At 37.8% G+C, this 16,081-nt stretch overlaps 1 protein-coding gene across 2 annotated transcripts in view; it reads left to right on the plus strand.

The window, feature by feature from the left end:
- The window catches only part of MAN1A1 (mannosidase alpha class 1A member 1), a 139,500-nt gene extending 127,299 nt beyond the window's left edge, over positions 1-12,201 (plus strand). The window contains exons 9-13 of one of the 2 annotated variants that reach the window (XR_009274539.1): positions 1,320-1,539; positions 2,390-2,562; positions 7,907-8,022; positions 8,682-10,656; positions 10,734-12,201. Coding sequence is in view for 1 of the 2 variants with exons in the window: in XM_058801355.1 (XP_058657338.1) it covers positions 1,320-1,539; positions 2,390-2,562; positions 7,907-8,022; positions 8,682-8,808 (636 nt within the window). In the remaining variant the exon portion in view is untranslated. Of the gene's footprint in view, positions 1-1,319; positions 1,540-2,389; positions 2,563-7,906; positions 8,023-8,681 lie in introns of both variants that reach the window. The other variant, XM_058801355.1, reaches the window with a different exon arrangement.
- Positions 12,202-16,081: the final 3,880 nt, after the last annotated feature.

Raw genomic sequence — 16,081 nt, forward strand, 5'->3', positions numbered from 1 at the left:
TTACTTCTGCTTTAAAATTTAGGTATGTTTTCCAGTAGGTACCTAGTAGTAAAAGCATGCAATCAGGGTGAGAACAAGGGGTGGAGGACTTTTCTGAGCTAATAGTGGCTCTGGATCTGGGCAGAAAACATCCTTACTAAGTGCTTTGCACTCATATTACTGGAAAATAAAGTATAGTTTTCAATGTTATGTTCTTGGCAGAAAAAAACCCCAGTATGTAAAAACTGCAGTTATTCTGCTGTTTCTAATTTAGAGAGGATTTTTCATGCTTATAGGAACAACCTTTACAAATGCTTAAATGGGGGAAAGCATTACTACAATCACTACTTTCTCTTCATAATTTTTTTTTTAAATTCTGGCTTTTTTGTTAATAGTTTTCTGTAGTGATATTTTTTAATGGTTTTTCCCTTATATAATGCATGTTGAGTACTGTTTCTGGATATTATGATTTCAACAGGACAACCAGAGCACTAATGGATAGCTGAATGTGTAACAGAGTTTTCTCCTCTCCATTACTTCTTTTAAAGAGTAATACCTTACTTTCCTTGTGGGCTTCTAATTAATGTGCTCTTCTGCATCTTCTCTCTCATTTTAATTCTGTTCCTCCCACAATAGCAGGCTGCCTTCCTGGATTTTGTAATTAGTGACCATACATTGCTAACATCATCAACTTCCAGTTCCCTCTAGATTTGTGTATTCTTATTCTGCTTATGGTTTTTTTTCCAGAGATCTCAGTGAGACCGTGCTCTTGATAGATAAGTGGAGGATTTCAGTTTGGGAGGGGAAACTCACTGGACTTTGGGAATGCCATCTAGATTCAGAGGCCTAACATCATTCACTGCACACACTGAGTCATGTGTTTTGAATATGAGTTATGGCTGCATATAATTTACATGAAATTATATCAATAACCACCTCCTTTAAGTCAGAGTTAAAATGAGAAATATAGAAGCTAAAGTGATGGCTAATAACTGTTGGAAGTTAAATTACTATTGAATGCTAAATTACCTGAAACTGCTCAGTGTAAAAGGGGGAAAAAATAAAATATTTCAAAATTTGAAGTGTATTTGGTAGGTCTTTCCAACATTTTTATAAAACATACCCTGTAAATTGCTTGAAGTTGAAGCAAAATTAGTCATCGTTACTGATGTCTGCTCATCTGCCTTGGTTTGGCTGACTTTGAAGTTATGCTGGCTCCTATTATCCATTGCACTTTGTGAGCAAAGGCAATAGAGAGCAAAAACAACCAGCATACAAGACAGCTTTGTCCTTTGCACTTTTCCAAATGGCCTTTGGTTTGAGATGGTGTCCTTCTGCAGGCCATAGAGACCCACCTCATCCGAAAGTCCAGCGGGGGCCTGACGTACATCGCCGAGTGGAAGGGCGGATTGCTGGAACACAAGATGGGACACCTCACTTGTTTTGCTGGGGGCATGTTTGCCCTGGGAGCAGATGGAGCCCCCAGTGACAAGACAGGCCACCACATCGAGCTGGGTGCTGAAATTGCCAGGACTTGCCATGAATCCTACGACCGCACGCGTGAGTACCACGTTGCAGAGTCTGGCTGCCCTGCTTGCCCCCATGAAGGCAGCCACTGGTGGTTTTGCATAAAGCTGAATGAAAATTGTTGCACAGTGAGAAGTGTTCATCCCTTCTGAGCAAATGCTGCCTTGCTTTAAGAGTAGCTTTTCAAATGGCTGCTCTGTTTTGTAAATAATTTCTGTGCACCTGAAGTGTATCTCCTCACTGTAGTAATTGACGTGACAATTACGTAACAGTAATTAACAAGGTTCTTTCATTATGCCAATTTCTGTATAGCTGAATACGAGAAATAGAAGGACTCTGTTCGTTTATGCATCAACATAGGTATTACTCATGTTTTATGCACAAAAGAATATTTTGTACTCAGTCCTGTTGATGCAATGCTGCAAATAATAGAATTGCACAAAGAAAGTGGATTTCTGTACAGGAAATTTCTTTGGATTTTATCATCTTCTTATAGAAATAACCCTGGCAGCATTTCATGTCCCAGAGTGTATTTTCCAGTTTGATATAGAAAAGTAAATATCCTCATCTTTTAGGCAAAATTTCACTTGTTGCTAGTTACACAAAGTCTTCCAGAATGCAAATGTTAGCATCACTGTTCAAACTGAAACTGCCATTTAAGGCATTGGTGAAGAACAGCTCTCTCCTACTCCAAATTATTTATAAATTATCAAAACCAGGAGGAACTGCAGTATCTTTCATAAATTATATTGTTCTGGGTAACCTGGCTTTGTGCCACATAAAAGCCTAGCTTGATTTGGTAATTTGGGGAGTTTGATTTGGTTACATAATTTGAAACCTTTTTTAATGCCTTTATTTTAGTCTGTGCTTTTTTATTGGCTAGGAATGAAACTGGGACCAGAAGCCTTCAGGTTTGATGGTGGTGTTGAGGCCATTGCTACAAGACAAAATGAAAAATACTACATCCTACGACCAGAAGTCATAGAGACCTACATGTACATGTGGCGCCTCACTCATGATCCAAAGTACAGGGAGTGGGGATGGGAAGCTGTTGAGGTAATGTTCTATTGGACTTCTTTGTTGTTAAATCCTAGTAATATTGTTAAGTGAGCTATTGAATGATAGCTGGACATTGTTCAGCAGTTGGAAGCTGAATATTTATTTTAAATCAGGGATATCAACTCAGATTTCCAGGAATTCATTTGCCAAATAGATGACATTTTGACAAAATCAAAAAATGCTGATATTGTATAATAGAAAAGTACCTTGTTATTTCTCCATCTTAAATACTTCTAGGATTAGGGGTCATATTCGGATGTACTGTCCCAGATGTTGGGTGTTGCTGCATGTGAATGGAAAATGCATACATGTGTCAGATTTGAGCCTTGGATATGGAAATAAGTTTTATGAAATGTATTTTCAGTAATAGTATGAAGGTGATTTCAATTAAGGTGACAAAGACCAGGATGAAGGACTAGATAGTACCAAACATAAAACCATGTCACTTTCAAGAAACATAAGTTATATGGACAAAACTCCCTAAATGACAGCAGTCTCTTATGGATTTGAATTTTTTGTGCCACTGGCCTTTGAGCTTCAAGCAATCATGCTGAACCTAGCTATTTGTGTTTGTCTAGCACAAGCCTTCCAAAAGGGCAGCTGGTCTGCACTGCAAAGAGTGGGCTTGCCAAATCTATTGTTTACCTTATTTCAGCAGTTAATCACTTTTACTCTTAAGGTTGAGAGCCTTTAGATTTACCAGGTTTTATCCTCGAGGTATGGGTCGTTATTACACTTCTCTGGAGTTCACTTCTGTCCTCCTCACACTGACATTGCCCTTGCTAAATTAGCTGAAATCTGACAGGAAATACAGCAAGCAGAAGAACATTATTTTTCTGGCTCTGTGTACTTAAGAAAAATGAAAAAAAAAAATCAAAACTCTCTGCAGTATTTTGTTGACAGTGACCTCTCTTGTGCAGAGGTATTGCTTTCCAGGATTTCAAAAATGTCCTGTTTTTCAGTTTACCCAACACCTTGTTTCTAGAAATGTGTGATTACAACCTTCTTGGAGGGGCTTACACAATTACTTATAGAAGGTTGCTCTGCTCTGAGGGTAGAACATGTAAACTTGTGCCCTCCAATTTCTCATCCCTAAGCGACCCTACTAGAGAGCTGTTACTGGGTTATGACCCCATAAACCCAACTCCCTCCACAGCAACTAAGATCTCTAAATGCATTCAGTATTCACTGTATAGATATTGATCATATCAGAAATGTTGTGCAAATGCTGTTGAGCATTGTGGAAAAAAGGTTATTTCAAGTCAGGTAATTAGATATCCTCCAGAAATTAAATGTAAAGCAAAATCTGCTTTCCAAAAAAGAGTAGTAGTATTACCTCTTAAACTCTTAAAAATAGTAGTATACTCTTAAACTTCTTGCCTGAATATTCACAATTGTTCCATGCCTGCATTGAGCACTGTATTCAGCTAGGTAGAGAGCAGTTATTTTAGGGCATTGTGTTTGCCTCCCTCAGGTGTTGGCTCTGGGGGGCCCTGAAACAATATGCTTCTGAATTACTAATTCCAAAGCAATTTGGGTTTTAAAACCTCTAATTTAGAAGGCTGTTCCCTTACTTTCTTCTTTGCTAACACCACCCATAGGCACACATTTTACTACTGGACTCTTCCCAGGCAGATTATAATTGGCATATTTACAATGGCTGTTTGTGGAAGTCATCCCATCAGGCTTCAGCAATGCCAACTGTTCCTTCTCCAGGAGATGTTTTTCCTGACTCATTGTTACTGCCCACACTGATAACATTGTTATAAACAATTGAAATGTTTTCCTTATTATTATTCTTTACCCATTTGGTTCAGTTTGTTTGTGTTTCTTTCAGGTTGGTACACTTGTTTACCTCCTTCTCACTCCCCACGTGTCCCTTGTTTAACATTCTTGTGGTTATTCTCAATCTGACTCCAACACAACCAGATGGGTGTGGGAGATGCAGCTGGTCCCATTCTGCCCAGGGCACATCTTCCACTCTCCAAACCTGCAGTTGGGTGTTTCACAAAAACAAATCTTGCAGCTTTCCAGAACTTATGCAGTCAGTTGTAGGTTTAAAATCTTTTTTCTTTCCGTTCTCTCTTGGTGTTTATAGCTGTACAGCTCCACCTGATACAGTATTATTTTTGTTACAGCACATATCATGCTAGCTTGCCATAACTATGTCATAAATTCTGTTCCCTCTTGCTCCTTAATGCTGCCCCAAAGAGCACCTGATCCATTCTGTCCTTGGGGAAACCTCCAACCACTGAGGGCCATTGGTTTAATTATCAATACCTGTTGCACAAAGGGGAACCTGAGATTTAAACAAGAAAAAAGAGGAAACTAATGATCGGACCATTTGGGTTTTATCCAAAAAAAAGTTGTTCTTCATGTGTTTCATGTCCACTTTCAACTCATTACTCTGGCGATGAGAACTCATTAGGTTTTTTTCCAGGGCCTTTGTAGTAGAAAAGGAGGCAGGTTTAGAGTCATGACTTCTAAACTCTCTGACAAGTCTCTTAAGTCTTTCTCTAACTTTATAGACTAAAAATATGCTATTGCCTGTCCTTTTTTTTCTTTGTGAATTTTCTTTGCTGCTTTGAGTCCAAGATAATTTTGTATGTACTTCGGCAGCTGGAGAAAATGCAGTTATGACCACCAGCAATATCCACTGTTACTGAGTCAGAAAGGTTTTATCAGCTTAGCTCATGAAAGCCTCCCTCTCTGCATCATAAATGTGGCACATATTTTAAATTTGTATCACTTCCTTTGTTTTCCCCTTTATAATAGTTTGAGACTGTCAGCCAGTTTTCACTGTGCTTGATGTTTTCCATTACGGTATCATAACTGATCCTAGCCACCCTCATTTCCTGAGAACTGCTTATTTAAAATGTGCTTGATCGTTTCTTCCTGCCCACCACTACCCCTATCACTGTGAACATCATGTGCTCTCAAATGGCAGGAGAGGGCACAAAAGCCCATCACTGCCAGGATGGTTGACAACCTGGAGCCTTTTTATCCTACTAATCCTGCAGGTGGATGTCCTGTTCCTTTAGTTAGGTGGAAAGTAGCTTTGAGGGATGAGATGCTTCATATTTGCATCAAGCAGATACTGCCAGAAGGCAAACATGGGGCAAGTTAACCCCTTAGTTTACATCATAGCAGTGCCTCCAAGTACCTTTATGATGCCTCTGAACTCAGAGAATGCTCAAAGTACATTAGAGCACATAAATGGTAAATGCAATTTGCTTTTATTTTACCTCATCCTGTTTAGAATGCAGATATTTCCTTGCACAGTAGCCTTATCCTTCAAGTTCTGCTTCTGCTGTGCCTTAAAAAGCATCATCATTTGTTTGACGTTGAAAATCCAGACACAGATGCAGAATTTGGAATTCCTTGCAGGTTGAAGTATACAAGAGGGAAGGAATACCAGCCAGAGGAAATTACTTCTTTAAACTTAAGTGTATTTGTCATTTAGTAAAAGTGTCCAGGAAAATTAAAGAACCTAAGGACACATAAGAAAAGACAAATAGGCTGTTATACTTTAAAGGATCTCTTCTGGAGAAAAATCCCTTTTAAATATACGATAGGCTTACTCTCCAGTGAAAACCAAGGAGAGCCTGACATGCAAGCCAAATGTGTGCACACAGCTACAGGGACTCCAGAAAAATCAAGGACATTTAGGATATCCACTCACAGCAAAACACAGATCTTAAAGAGCCTTTAGAGCAGGGGAAGGTGATGAATACTTCAGTAATTATTAGTGACTCTTAGTCCCATCTGTCTTCAGAAAATATTTATTCTGCCTGGCTTAGATATATCCTCTGCCTTGCTTTTTTAGCTTGTGTGTTTTGAAATGCAGCATCTTTCCCTAAATAAAATCTACTCATCCTGTACTCACTTCAGTGGTATTTGTAGTAACTTCAGAAAGGGAGGAACCAGTTATCTCCTGGCTCTCTCTTGGGGGGGATAGAGCCCCAGGTGTTTCTGCCTGAAAGTTGTTGTTCCAATGCCATCTCCACAGAAAACAATTTGTTTCACAGTAGTGTGGTCCTGAGTGAATGCAGCCATCCACAATCCTTACTGTCATTTTCATTGCAAGAAGTTACTAGGGTTAAATAGCATTTTCTTAATTTGGTTTTGAATAATGAATTGTTTTAAATATAATCATCTTAAATTCTCTTTACTCCTTCCTTATACTGTCTGATACCAGAGAGTTGTTGTAAAAGTGAGGAAAAATGAATGGAGTAAGAATACTTGTAGCCTTGTTAAATACATAAATTATAAAGAAAAAACCCTATTAATTAATTTTTTAAATATAGTAGTGATAAGATAACCAATATTCAAATAAGGTATTGGATAGCAGTATATTTAAAGAACTTATGGCTCATATATATGCATATAGGTACCGCCTTTCTATTGCAAACACCTAATTTTTAAAAAGCAACAAAATTTATTAAATAGTCTCACTGCATCTATTTTGCCCTTTTATATACTTTTCATCTGATCTTTTTTCTCCTTCATAAATATAGGACATTCCTGTGGGCAGAAAAGATGGCCTATGTACTCCTTTTTATTGTGAAATAGGAATCAGTCATCTGTTTTACACCTTTTAACTGAATAAAGAGTTTGGAAACTAGCTAGAGAAAAATACATTGTTACTGTTACAGCTAAATTATGTTGTGTTAAGTCCTGACTTTCTATCTATGCCTGTGTAATAGAAAAAGCTTTTTCAGAGAGGTAGCAAAGAAAAATATGACTTCTGCACAAGAGAAATTCAGTCAGAGCCCAATATCAGTGGTTTCCCATTGAAAAATTAAATAATTGAAAAGAGAAGCCATATAACTTACACAGAAAATGAAGAGTTGCCTTTCCTTTTTTGGAAGGGATTTGCAGGAGCTAAGAAAAAGACTGATCTTTAGTATGGTGTACAATCATGTTACAATCATTTTAAGTACCAAACTATGACCAGAAAAGCTATAGGTAACACAATTTCCAAAGGCTGAGAGACTGGGAGAGAAAGGCTATTGTTACTCCTATTATAAAGAAGAAAAAGAATATAAGTGAAAATCCATATGTCTTTAAATCCTCATACCATACGTCTTTCCTTCTGAAAGCCGGTTTGTGTTCGCTTTTTATTAATTTATTATTTTGCTTCTCTTCCTGAATATGAAATTAGACAGGTATGCCTATGTCTTTTTATTTAAAGAGTTTTTCTATCTTGACCTTTACCAAGTTTTCACCTCTTTATCAAAGGAATTTGTGGATTTTTTTTTTTTGCTAGTTTTATTGCCAAACAGAAAAACTGGCATGTTTATTTTGTTAATCCCACGGATTTGGGTGATCTCTGTTTCAGGCGCTGGAAAAACACTGCAGAGTCGACGGCGGCTATTCTGGCCTTAGAGATGTGTATAACAATCATGAAAGCCATGATGATGTGCAGCAAAGTTTCTTCCTTTCAGAGACACTCAAGTAAGTTGAGACAGTTGACTTTCATTAATGTGAAGTAGTTCTGTGTATCATCTTTACAGATAAGTATTTATCATTAGTACCCTTGACACTCTCACGTTACAAAATCTGAGTGAAATAGCAGAGCTCTTCTTAGGTGGCAGGAAGCAAAATTGTCCTTTTTTTTTCCAGTCTGTGTCAATAATCTAAATTCCCTGACTTCTGCAAATTATCTTTACTTCTGATAAAGGTACTTGATAGTTTTTGAGACATTGCATCTCCTGTCTTTGATAGGATCTAATTATATATGCCAGCACTAATGAAACAAATTGACTAGGCAGAGAACATAACAGGCTTATAGAGCATACTTTTCATTTGAAAATTTTAGAAAAAGAAGAAAAAAAAAACTTCCATGGAAAGCATGCAGGGCCTGTTAAGAGAAAAAAACAAATGCTTTCATTATCTATCAACATCTCCTAAATTTTTAATGAGATTAAACTTTTGTTTTGATCTCTTCAGTTCTGGGTTTGCTTTTTTTTTTGCTGTGCAAGAAAAAATCAGTCATGCCATCTCAACAGGAAGTTTAATACTCAAGTAAATTAAAAATGAATTATTATGTGTTCTCCTGAAAATCACTTCCCTGATGTGGTCTCATTTCCTGGGTTTTTTTGTTTTCTTGCCAGGTACCTGTATTTGCTGTTTTCTGAAGATGATCTTCTTCCATTTGAACACTGGGTCTTCAACACAGAGGCTCATCCTCTCCCTGTTCTTCACAAAGATGATGGGAATAAAGAAGAAAACCAGAAATAGATGAAGATTAATTTATACTTTGTTTCATTCCTTACGTTTCCAGGACTAGGGCACATGATTTGGTTTTAAATTCCTAAGTTAAATTTTTTAATCAAGTGTTTTGCAGTCTGTTTTCTTTAACAGTAAATTTTTATGAATGTACCCAATTAATTATGATAAAACCTTAATCCTCTAATTCAGATTAATACCTTCTTAGAAGTGAAATAGGGTATCTTCCCAGATTCTGTTAGGCTGCAGTGTCATTTTGGCTAAAAAAAGCAGAAGGTCTGCATGTTTCTTGTTTCCTGTTATGCTTTTAATTTGACTGCAAAATTCTTCTCTCCTCTGTGAGGAGATGTATGCTTTAAGCTGTAATATTTTGCCATGTTGCAAAAAGCCATATTGAATTAAGTATAAAGAGCTTTTTCTTTTTCTTTTTTTTTTATGTTCTATGTTAGTTTGTTTTGTGTGTCATCCAGGACAAATCTTGTGACTGTGACAGCCTCTTCTTATGCGGGTCTATCATTACTTGCTGGAGTATCTGATGTATTTCACTGTCAATGAAGTCGACATAGGGGTACTTTCATCTCATGCAGACCCAACTCTGAAACTGCAGTATAAGTTGAAGTTAGATTAAAATAGTTTCTATGGATTTAGCACATTAGTTAGCAGACCTTAGTTTTTCAGGTTTTGATTAGAGTATTGTAATAGAATCAATTGTTTCCTCCCTTTTCTAGGTGGTGTTATTCTTATGTCTTTAGTCAAGCTACTATGGAGTAAAATAAGGTAATCATTTCATATTAAGAAAGGGACTATTAGCCTTCTTTATATATTTAGTCCAGTAGCTTTCATTTGGTTGGTTGGCAAAAAAAAATCCACTCAACAACATTTTCCTGCAAGTTCAGATTATATCAGATACAGTCTGTTTGTTTTTCTGTTACTTTTGCAAAGATTTAGGTAGGTCCAGACTTGACACCAGGCTTGGTGGTTAATTGTCACAAAGCAGTTTGATATATCTGTGTGAATAAACTTGGGTGTTCAGATGCCTTGAAGAAAACCTGCCTCCTCAAAAGAAGTGAAGTAATTCAGAGAGGAAGTTATCCTGCTTTGAACTAAAACTTTCTGACAACACTGCCTTGTCTTAAGTAACAGAAATGCAATGGGCTTAAAAAATATTCCTTCGAGTAGAGGCCTGGCTTATTAAGAAAGGTAACAGCTTTGCCAAAAATGTTTTGCTCTGTGGCATCACCAAAGGGAAAAATAAATGAGGCACAATTAATTCCTGTTTCTACTTGGTTTGAAGTGGTTTACATGATTTTTAAGCCTACCTGTTTTCATTTAGTGATGGGATGACTTCCACACATTTCAGGTAGAAAAAGCCTGGCTTCCCATTCTGAGAAAGAACATTATTCATTGATTGGACTGCAGTGGAACAAACCTGGTTCTGAAGAGTAATGTTCTTGAATGGTATTTAGTAAGATAGCTCACATGTCCAGCATTGCTAATCACAGCTGAGGGAACACATTTGTTTAAGCTTTAGAGTGCATTTTTTCTATGCTGATAGAGGTCTGCAGTGGAGGTTTTCTTAGGCAGAAGCCAAAAATAACTAATTACACTTTTATATATAGCAGCTAGAGCTTGCCCTCAAGTCTGCAAGGACAGCGCTGCCTGTTGCCTCCCCTGCTGACAGAGGAGATGGCACGTGCCCCACAAGCTGCCAAAGACGCTGGTGTGGGGGACAAGGCAAGGATCCACTGATGCTCCAGCACAGCTTGGCAGAGCTGGCCATTCCTGCATGAGAGTTATTGGGGCACCTTGGTGAGCCTGGGCCACCCAGCACTGGGAGAACAAATAGAAATGGATGTGCAGGTAAAGCCAGCTCACGCAGAGCCAGGCACAGCGGCTCAAAACTTTGTTTTTTTAAATTTTTATCTTCTTTTTTAAAGCATGGATTCCCTCATGGCACAGCAGGTTTCTGAACCCAGCCAAGCAAGGATGAGGTCTTGACTCTCTCCTCTGTTGAAAATCAGAAATTCTGCTGCTTTTGATTCTCCAGAATTCATACCGCTGGAAGACTATACTTAATTGTATTTCTTTATAAATAGTATTTATAAAGGAGATTTTTTTCCATCCCCTGAATCACCATAGCTGTGGAATAAAACCAAAATATTTTTTCTCTTTTTAACATGTAAAAATATTTTTTTTCTTAGTTATGCTTAGTGGGTCACCTGCTGCTACTGCCCCTCACATGTATGTGCTGCTTTAGACCTCATCTCAATTAAATAACTACAAAAGCTCAGACAGAAACAGTCTTTGAGAAGTGTGTTTTCTAAGCCACTTTCTACATGGTTTTCTTAACCAAGGTTTGCTTCCCCCCGCTGTCTGTGGTGATGTTGCTGGTACTTAGCAAGCTGAAGGGAAGAGCAGAGAACCAGACAGGTCTTCTCCTTGTTTCAAAAGCAGGCTCCAGTCACACAGCTCTATGTGCATTGGGTCTCATGTACTTAAATATAAGCATCATGGTTGTTTCCTTGTAAAATGGACATTTCATAGCGTGGAATTTTCCTTCGCGTGGGAGTTAGGATGATCTGAAAGAGCACAAATTTGATGTGGTATTGGTATTCAGGTTGTATGTACAAACTGCACTATACTGTACTTTTTGTAAAGTAATGTAAGTAGACGAGAAGATTGTACAACGTGTAGATCTGCCAGCTGTAAGAAAAAAACTTTTCATAAACTGAGAATATATCAACTTTTCTTTTTGTTTTTAAATAACCCCAAAACACCAAAGTTAGAGCAATCATTTTTGAACAGTCCATATTTACCACTGCTTGTTAGATCAGTAAGGTAACGTGCATTTTAATTCCCATTCACTTAACTCACTTCATGGAAGTGGCTAGTGATGGTGACTTTGTGTTCCCAGTCATTCATAAGAGCAAAAGAAATTGCTCATTGTTGGGGGGAGGTGGCGGGGGGAGAACACAGTGACATGGACACATTATCGTTACATAAATGCACTGCCCACACTTCTTCCACTTCTTTGTAGCATAATAATGCATTTAAATCTACATATGTTGGGTCCCAAGAGGTAGAGCCCTTTAAATGGCACCAACATTGTTTCACAGGGAAAAAAATTTTTGATTGTTTGTGAGATAAATATTGCATATGTGTTGGTTATACACAGATTTTTTGCAATGCCCAATAGCTCACTGTTTCTATGGTAACTTCATACATATCCATTTCTATCATGTATTTAAATTGGTTTTGATTTGTACATATTCCATTTAGTCTTATCATCTTTATATAAACTGAAATTATGGAATAACATAATAGATCAAGATGCTTAATTTTTAAGAACTTATATTTGTAAAAATTTCTCTATTGTGAATAAAGTCTTTTAATATATCTGTTCAACTGGTTATAGTTTTTCTTACGTGTGTTGCCAGAAGTAACTACAGGAATCTGCTGCATAATCTGGTTTAGCTGCTGTACTCACAAATTTTTGTCAGTACTCTGTGTACTTGTTAAGATGCTGTTCTTAATTAATGCCAGTGTATAGAATTTCTACCACTGAAATAAGTTTCTAGGATTTTTTTTGTCAATAAAATTCAGCATACCAAATGTACTTTGGTAGAAAATGAGCCTGCTAATGAAAAGAGGGAAGCTGGGCAGTGGGAGGTGGCAGGCAATAAGCACAGTGACGGTCAGTCGCTACAATTCATGCTCTGCACAACACAAGTGGGCAAAGCTAAATGCCATTTAGGAGCAAACAGCGCAGTGGAGATGACAAGGCTGTCACAGTGCCCAGTGTTACATGACCATGTAATGAAATCCTGTCGTTAGCCCATGCTCCAGACGAGAGGGAAACAGTTGTCATAGGAACTGTAACTATATTTTGTTTCAGAAGGACATTAAGATTTCCAATCTAAATATTGAAATAACAGCTACACCTCCTGGATAACCTTGTTTTCTCTGTTTAGTAGGAAGCCTCCTCCCAAGGTGATACTGAAATAAACTGCTGTGGTTTTACAGAACAGTCTCAGTAGTATCAATTCCTGTCAAAAGACTTACTCATTAGACCTGCTTAAATCATTTTTGAGGGCAGCTCTGAGATTTTTTGCAGCAGTTTCAGCTACACAGTGAAGTCCTTGGGGCAGTCAGGAGACAGTGCCCTCCTGCAGCCAGCCCCAGCACTAGACAAAGGCAAACATGAACTAATGCAAACCTTCCTGCAGACTGGGATTCAGAAGAGATGTAAACACAAGCCTGGGTTAGAATTTCAACCAATTCACTCTCCTTAACTGGATGCTTGGTGTGGTTTGTTTTCTGCAGGGGGAAAGGGAACTAGAGCTGAGTTGACAATTAGTCAAGACAAACAGGATTTGCCCCATTTGCGTTGCTCTATGGCCTTGCTGTATCACAAGAGGAACTCAGCACTCACACGGCAGCATCTGCTATGGAAACAGCCCTTCATCTGATCCGCCTTAATCTTGGGATTAGTCTGTCCTAGCTGAGCTCAAATGCAGGAGGAGAGATTACACATTGAAAAGCAAACTGCCAAACCCAGGAAATGGTCACTGAGATTCAAGAGTTCCGCTCTGAATACATGGAATTTGCAGGCAACCCCAACAAGGGAAGAGATCAGAATCTTGACTCCATGTTTCAGAAGGCTGATTTATGATATGATATGATTATATTATATTATATTAATTATATTATATTATATTAAAAATTATATACTAAAACTATACTAAAGAAAGAGAAAGGAGACATCAGAAGGCTAGAAAGGAAAGGAAAGGAATAATAAATGAATAATATGTGTTGAATGAATAATAAAATCTTGTGACTGACCAGAGAGTCTGACACATCTGGACCTGTGATTGGTCACCGAGTACAACCACATGAGACTAATCAAAGATGCACCTATTACACAATAATTATTGTTTACATTTTGTTTCTGAGGCCTCTCAGCTTCTCAGGAGAAAAATCCTAGCAAAAGGATTTTTCAGAAAATATGTCTGTGACACTGAATACTGCAACAAGAGGTACACCACAGGGTTTTGCTCTCTCCTGGGTTTATGCATTCATGCATGCTCAGAGTGGTGGATGGAACAAGTCCCATGTCTGCAGAACCCAGCTAGAGCCCAGCAGGCTGTTAGCACTCAGCATTAATCCAAAGCCAGCACTCTGATCCTCATGTCTCAGGTACCTGCTCCTCTGTCTGCACCAGCTCTCACTCACCTTGTAAACTCACCATAATAAACCCTTCCACTGGAAGCCTCTCAAATTTCACGTGCTCTCCAAACTCTGTGCACACTTTGTGGCCAAGTTGTGGAAGGTTGCTTGCCTTTTTCCATTCTTGTGCTGACATTTTACAGGACCCCTCTCATTATTAATATTTTATGTCTTCATTCCAGTTGTGTGTTGCTTTCACATCATCAATCAAAGTAGCTCAGAGCTATTATTAGTCTTGAGCACCTCAAGTTAATAAAAGTTATTAAAAAAAAAAAGTTAATTAAAGAAAAAAAGCCAATTGGCAGTGTGGTTTTAATGTTCTGTAACAATCTTGTCCAGAAAAAATACTACTGTCCACATCTTGCTTTAATCCCAAACCTGAACATTTCTCACTAAAAAAGTGAGAGAACATTCAGACTCTATTTGTGTTTTATACTATGATATATTTACAGATCTAAGCAAACCTTACAACTATCCACTTCTGCCATAGGATTTGATAGACTGTGATATAGTTCTCAGTATCTAATTCTCCCTTCTTTCTGTTCCAAAGCAAAAAACAAGGAGGCAACAGTGTCACACCAAAGTATTTGAACATTTTTTAATTGGCTGGTCACGGCTGAAACCTGCTTGGGTAATCTTCTGTCTTTATATCCGTGGTGTCACCAGAAATGGGCTATCAGGGAGAAATTTCTTGCATCAATGAACATTTTTCTTTCTAAAAATAACTTGTACAGCAAGAGAACCAGCTCCATTTAAGTCAGTGGCAAAATTGTTCATTTAATCAAAGTCAATTTTTCACACAGAGAAAACAGTTCCATAGAATTTTGATGGAGACCTGTGGAGGGGATGCAGCTTAAGGAACACTTGAGGGAAAGGCAGCAGACATACTATGCTTCTCTTTTCTTTCTTTTATTTTTTAATATCCTACAGATTATCAGTTTCTCAAATATGGTTTAGACAATAAACATCATGTATGAATTTATTCTCACTAAGCAAACTCTCCATCTTCTTATCACTCAGAGCTGTTTTTTCACAGTGAAAACAAATCAGTGGCTTCAGTTCAGCTGTTGCTTGGCTTTTTTAATGAAAGTCTGCATGTCTTAACTTGAATAGCTTCAACAAAATTTGAAGCTTTCTTTTCTCTATCATTCTAAAATGTTTTAATATATCCCATATATCACTCTGTTTCCAACACTGGCTGCCAAACACACACAAAGCCAAATCTTCAGCTTTCTTATTTTGCATACAAAATCCTGCAGCCTCTTTCCACTTCCCAGCAAAAATTTTACAGCCAGACACAGCAGAGAGTTCCCATTTTGTGGGACTCCATTAATTTTATGAAATATGCTGACAACTAGCAAGCATGACATAAATATTATATGTTAAAATAAAAGTACACTTGTCAAATAAGAGGCCATTCTGGTGTGCATTATTAATAGCAACCATTTCTACTTTGCAGTACCATAAAAGTAAAGCAAGTTATGTGGACACAATCTCTTCCTGAAAATTTTTACAATATAAGATAAGGTAAATCTAAGTCACTGGGCAATTATTCTAACATGAAAAGGGCATAGGGAGATCAGCAGTGAAAAGAGTAAGGCAAAATGGGTCACTGAAAGCATTGGGTTGAAAGGAAGATGGCTAAGGGACAATGGCATAACTTATAAACAGGAACTACTACATCAGGCAAGATGATCCATGAGAACATTAAGGTACTTCAGAATGGAGGAGGAGAAGGAATCAAAGATAATGGGTAGGAATCACAAGCTGGGCACTTCAAAAGCATCATCTTCAGACAGGCTAAGAATTTAAAAATGGCACTTCCTTTCAAGGACTGGAGCTCACAGAACAGACATGCTACAGAGGGAAACTGTGGTGTGCCTGCTCTGCATCTGCAGGGGCACTGACTTTGAAAACATTTACTACAACCAGAAATAAAAAAAATTCAAAACATTACCCAAATATTACCCTGCACTGCAAGATGATCTTCCGACCTCTCACAACTCCAAAATTCCCATCTCTCATCATGGTGTATCTATGCATCTCTGTTTCCCCACGG

The sequence above is a fragment of the Ammospiza caudacuta genome, chromosome 3 (genome assembly GCF_027887145.1).
Source record: "Ammospiza caudacuta isolate bAmmCau1 chromosome 3, bAmmCau1.pri, whole genome shotgun sequence".
Taxonomy (NCBI): domain Eukaryota; kingdom Metazoa; phylum Chordata; class Aves; order Passeriformes; family Passerellidae; genus Ammospiza; species Ammospiza caudacuta.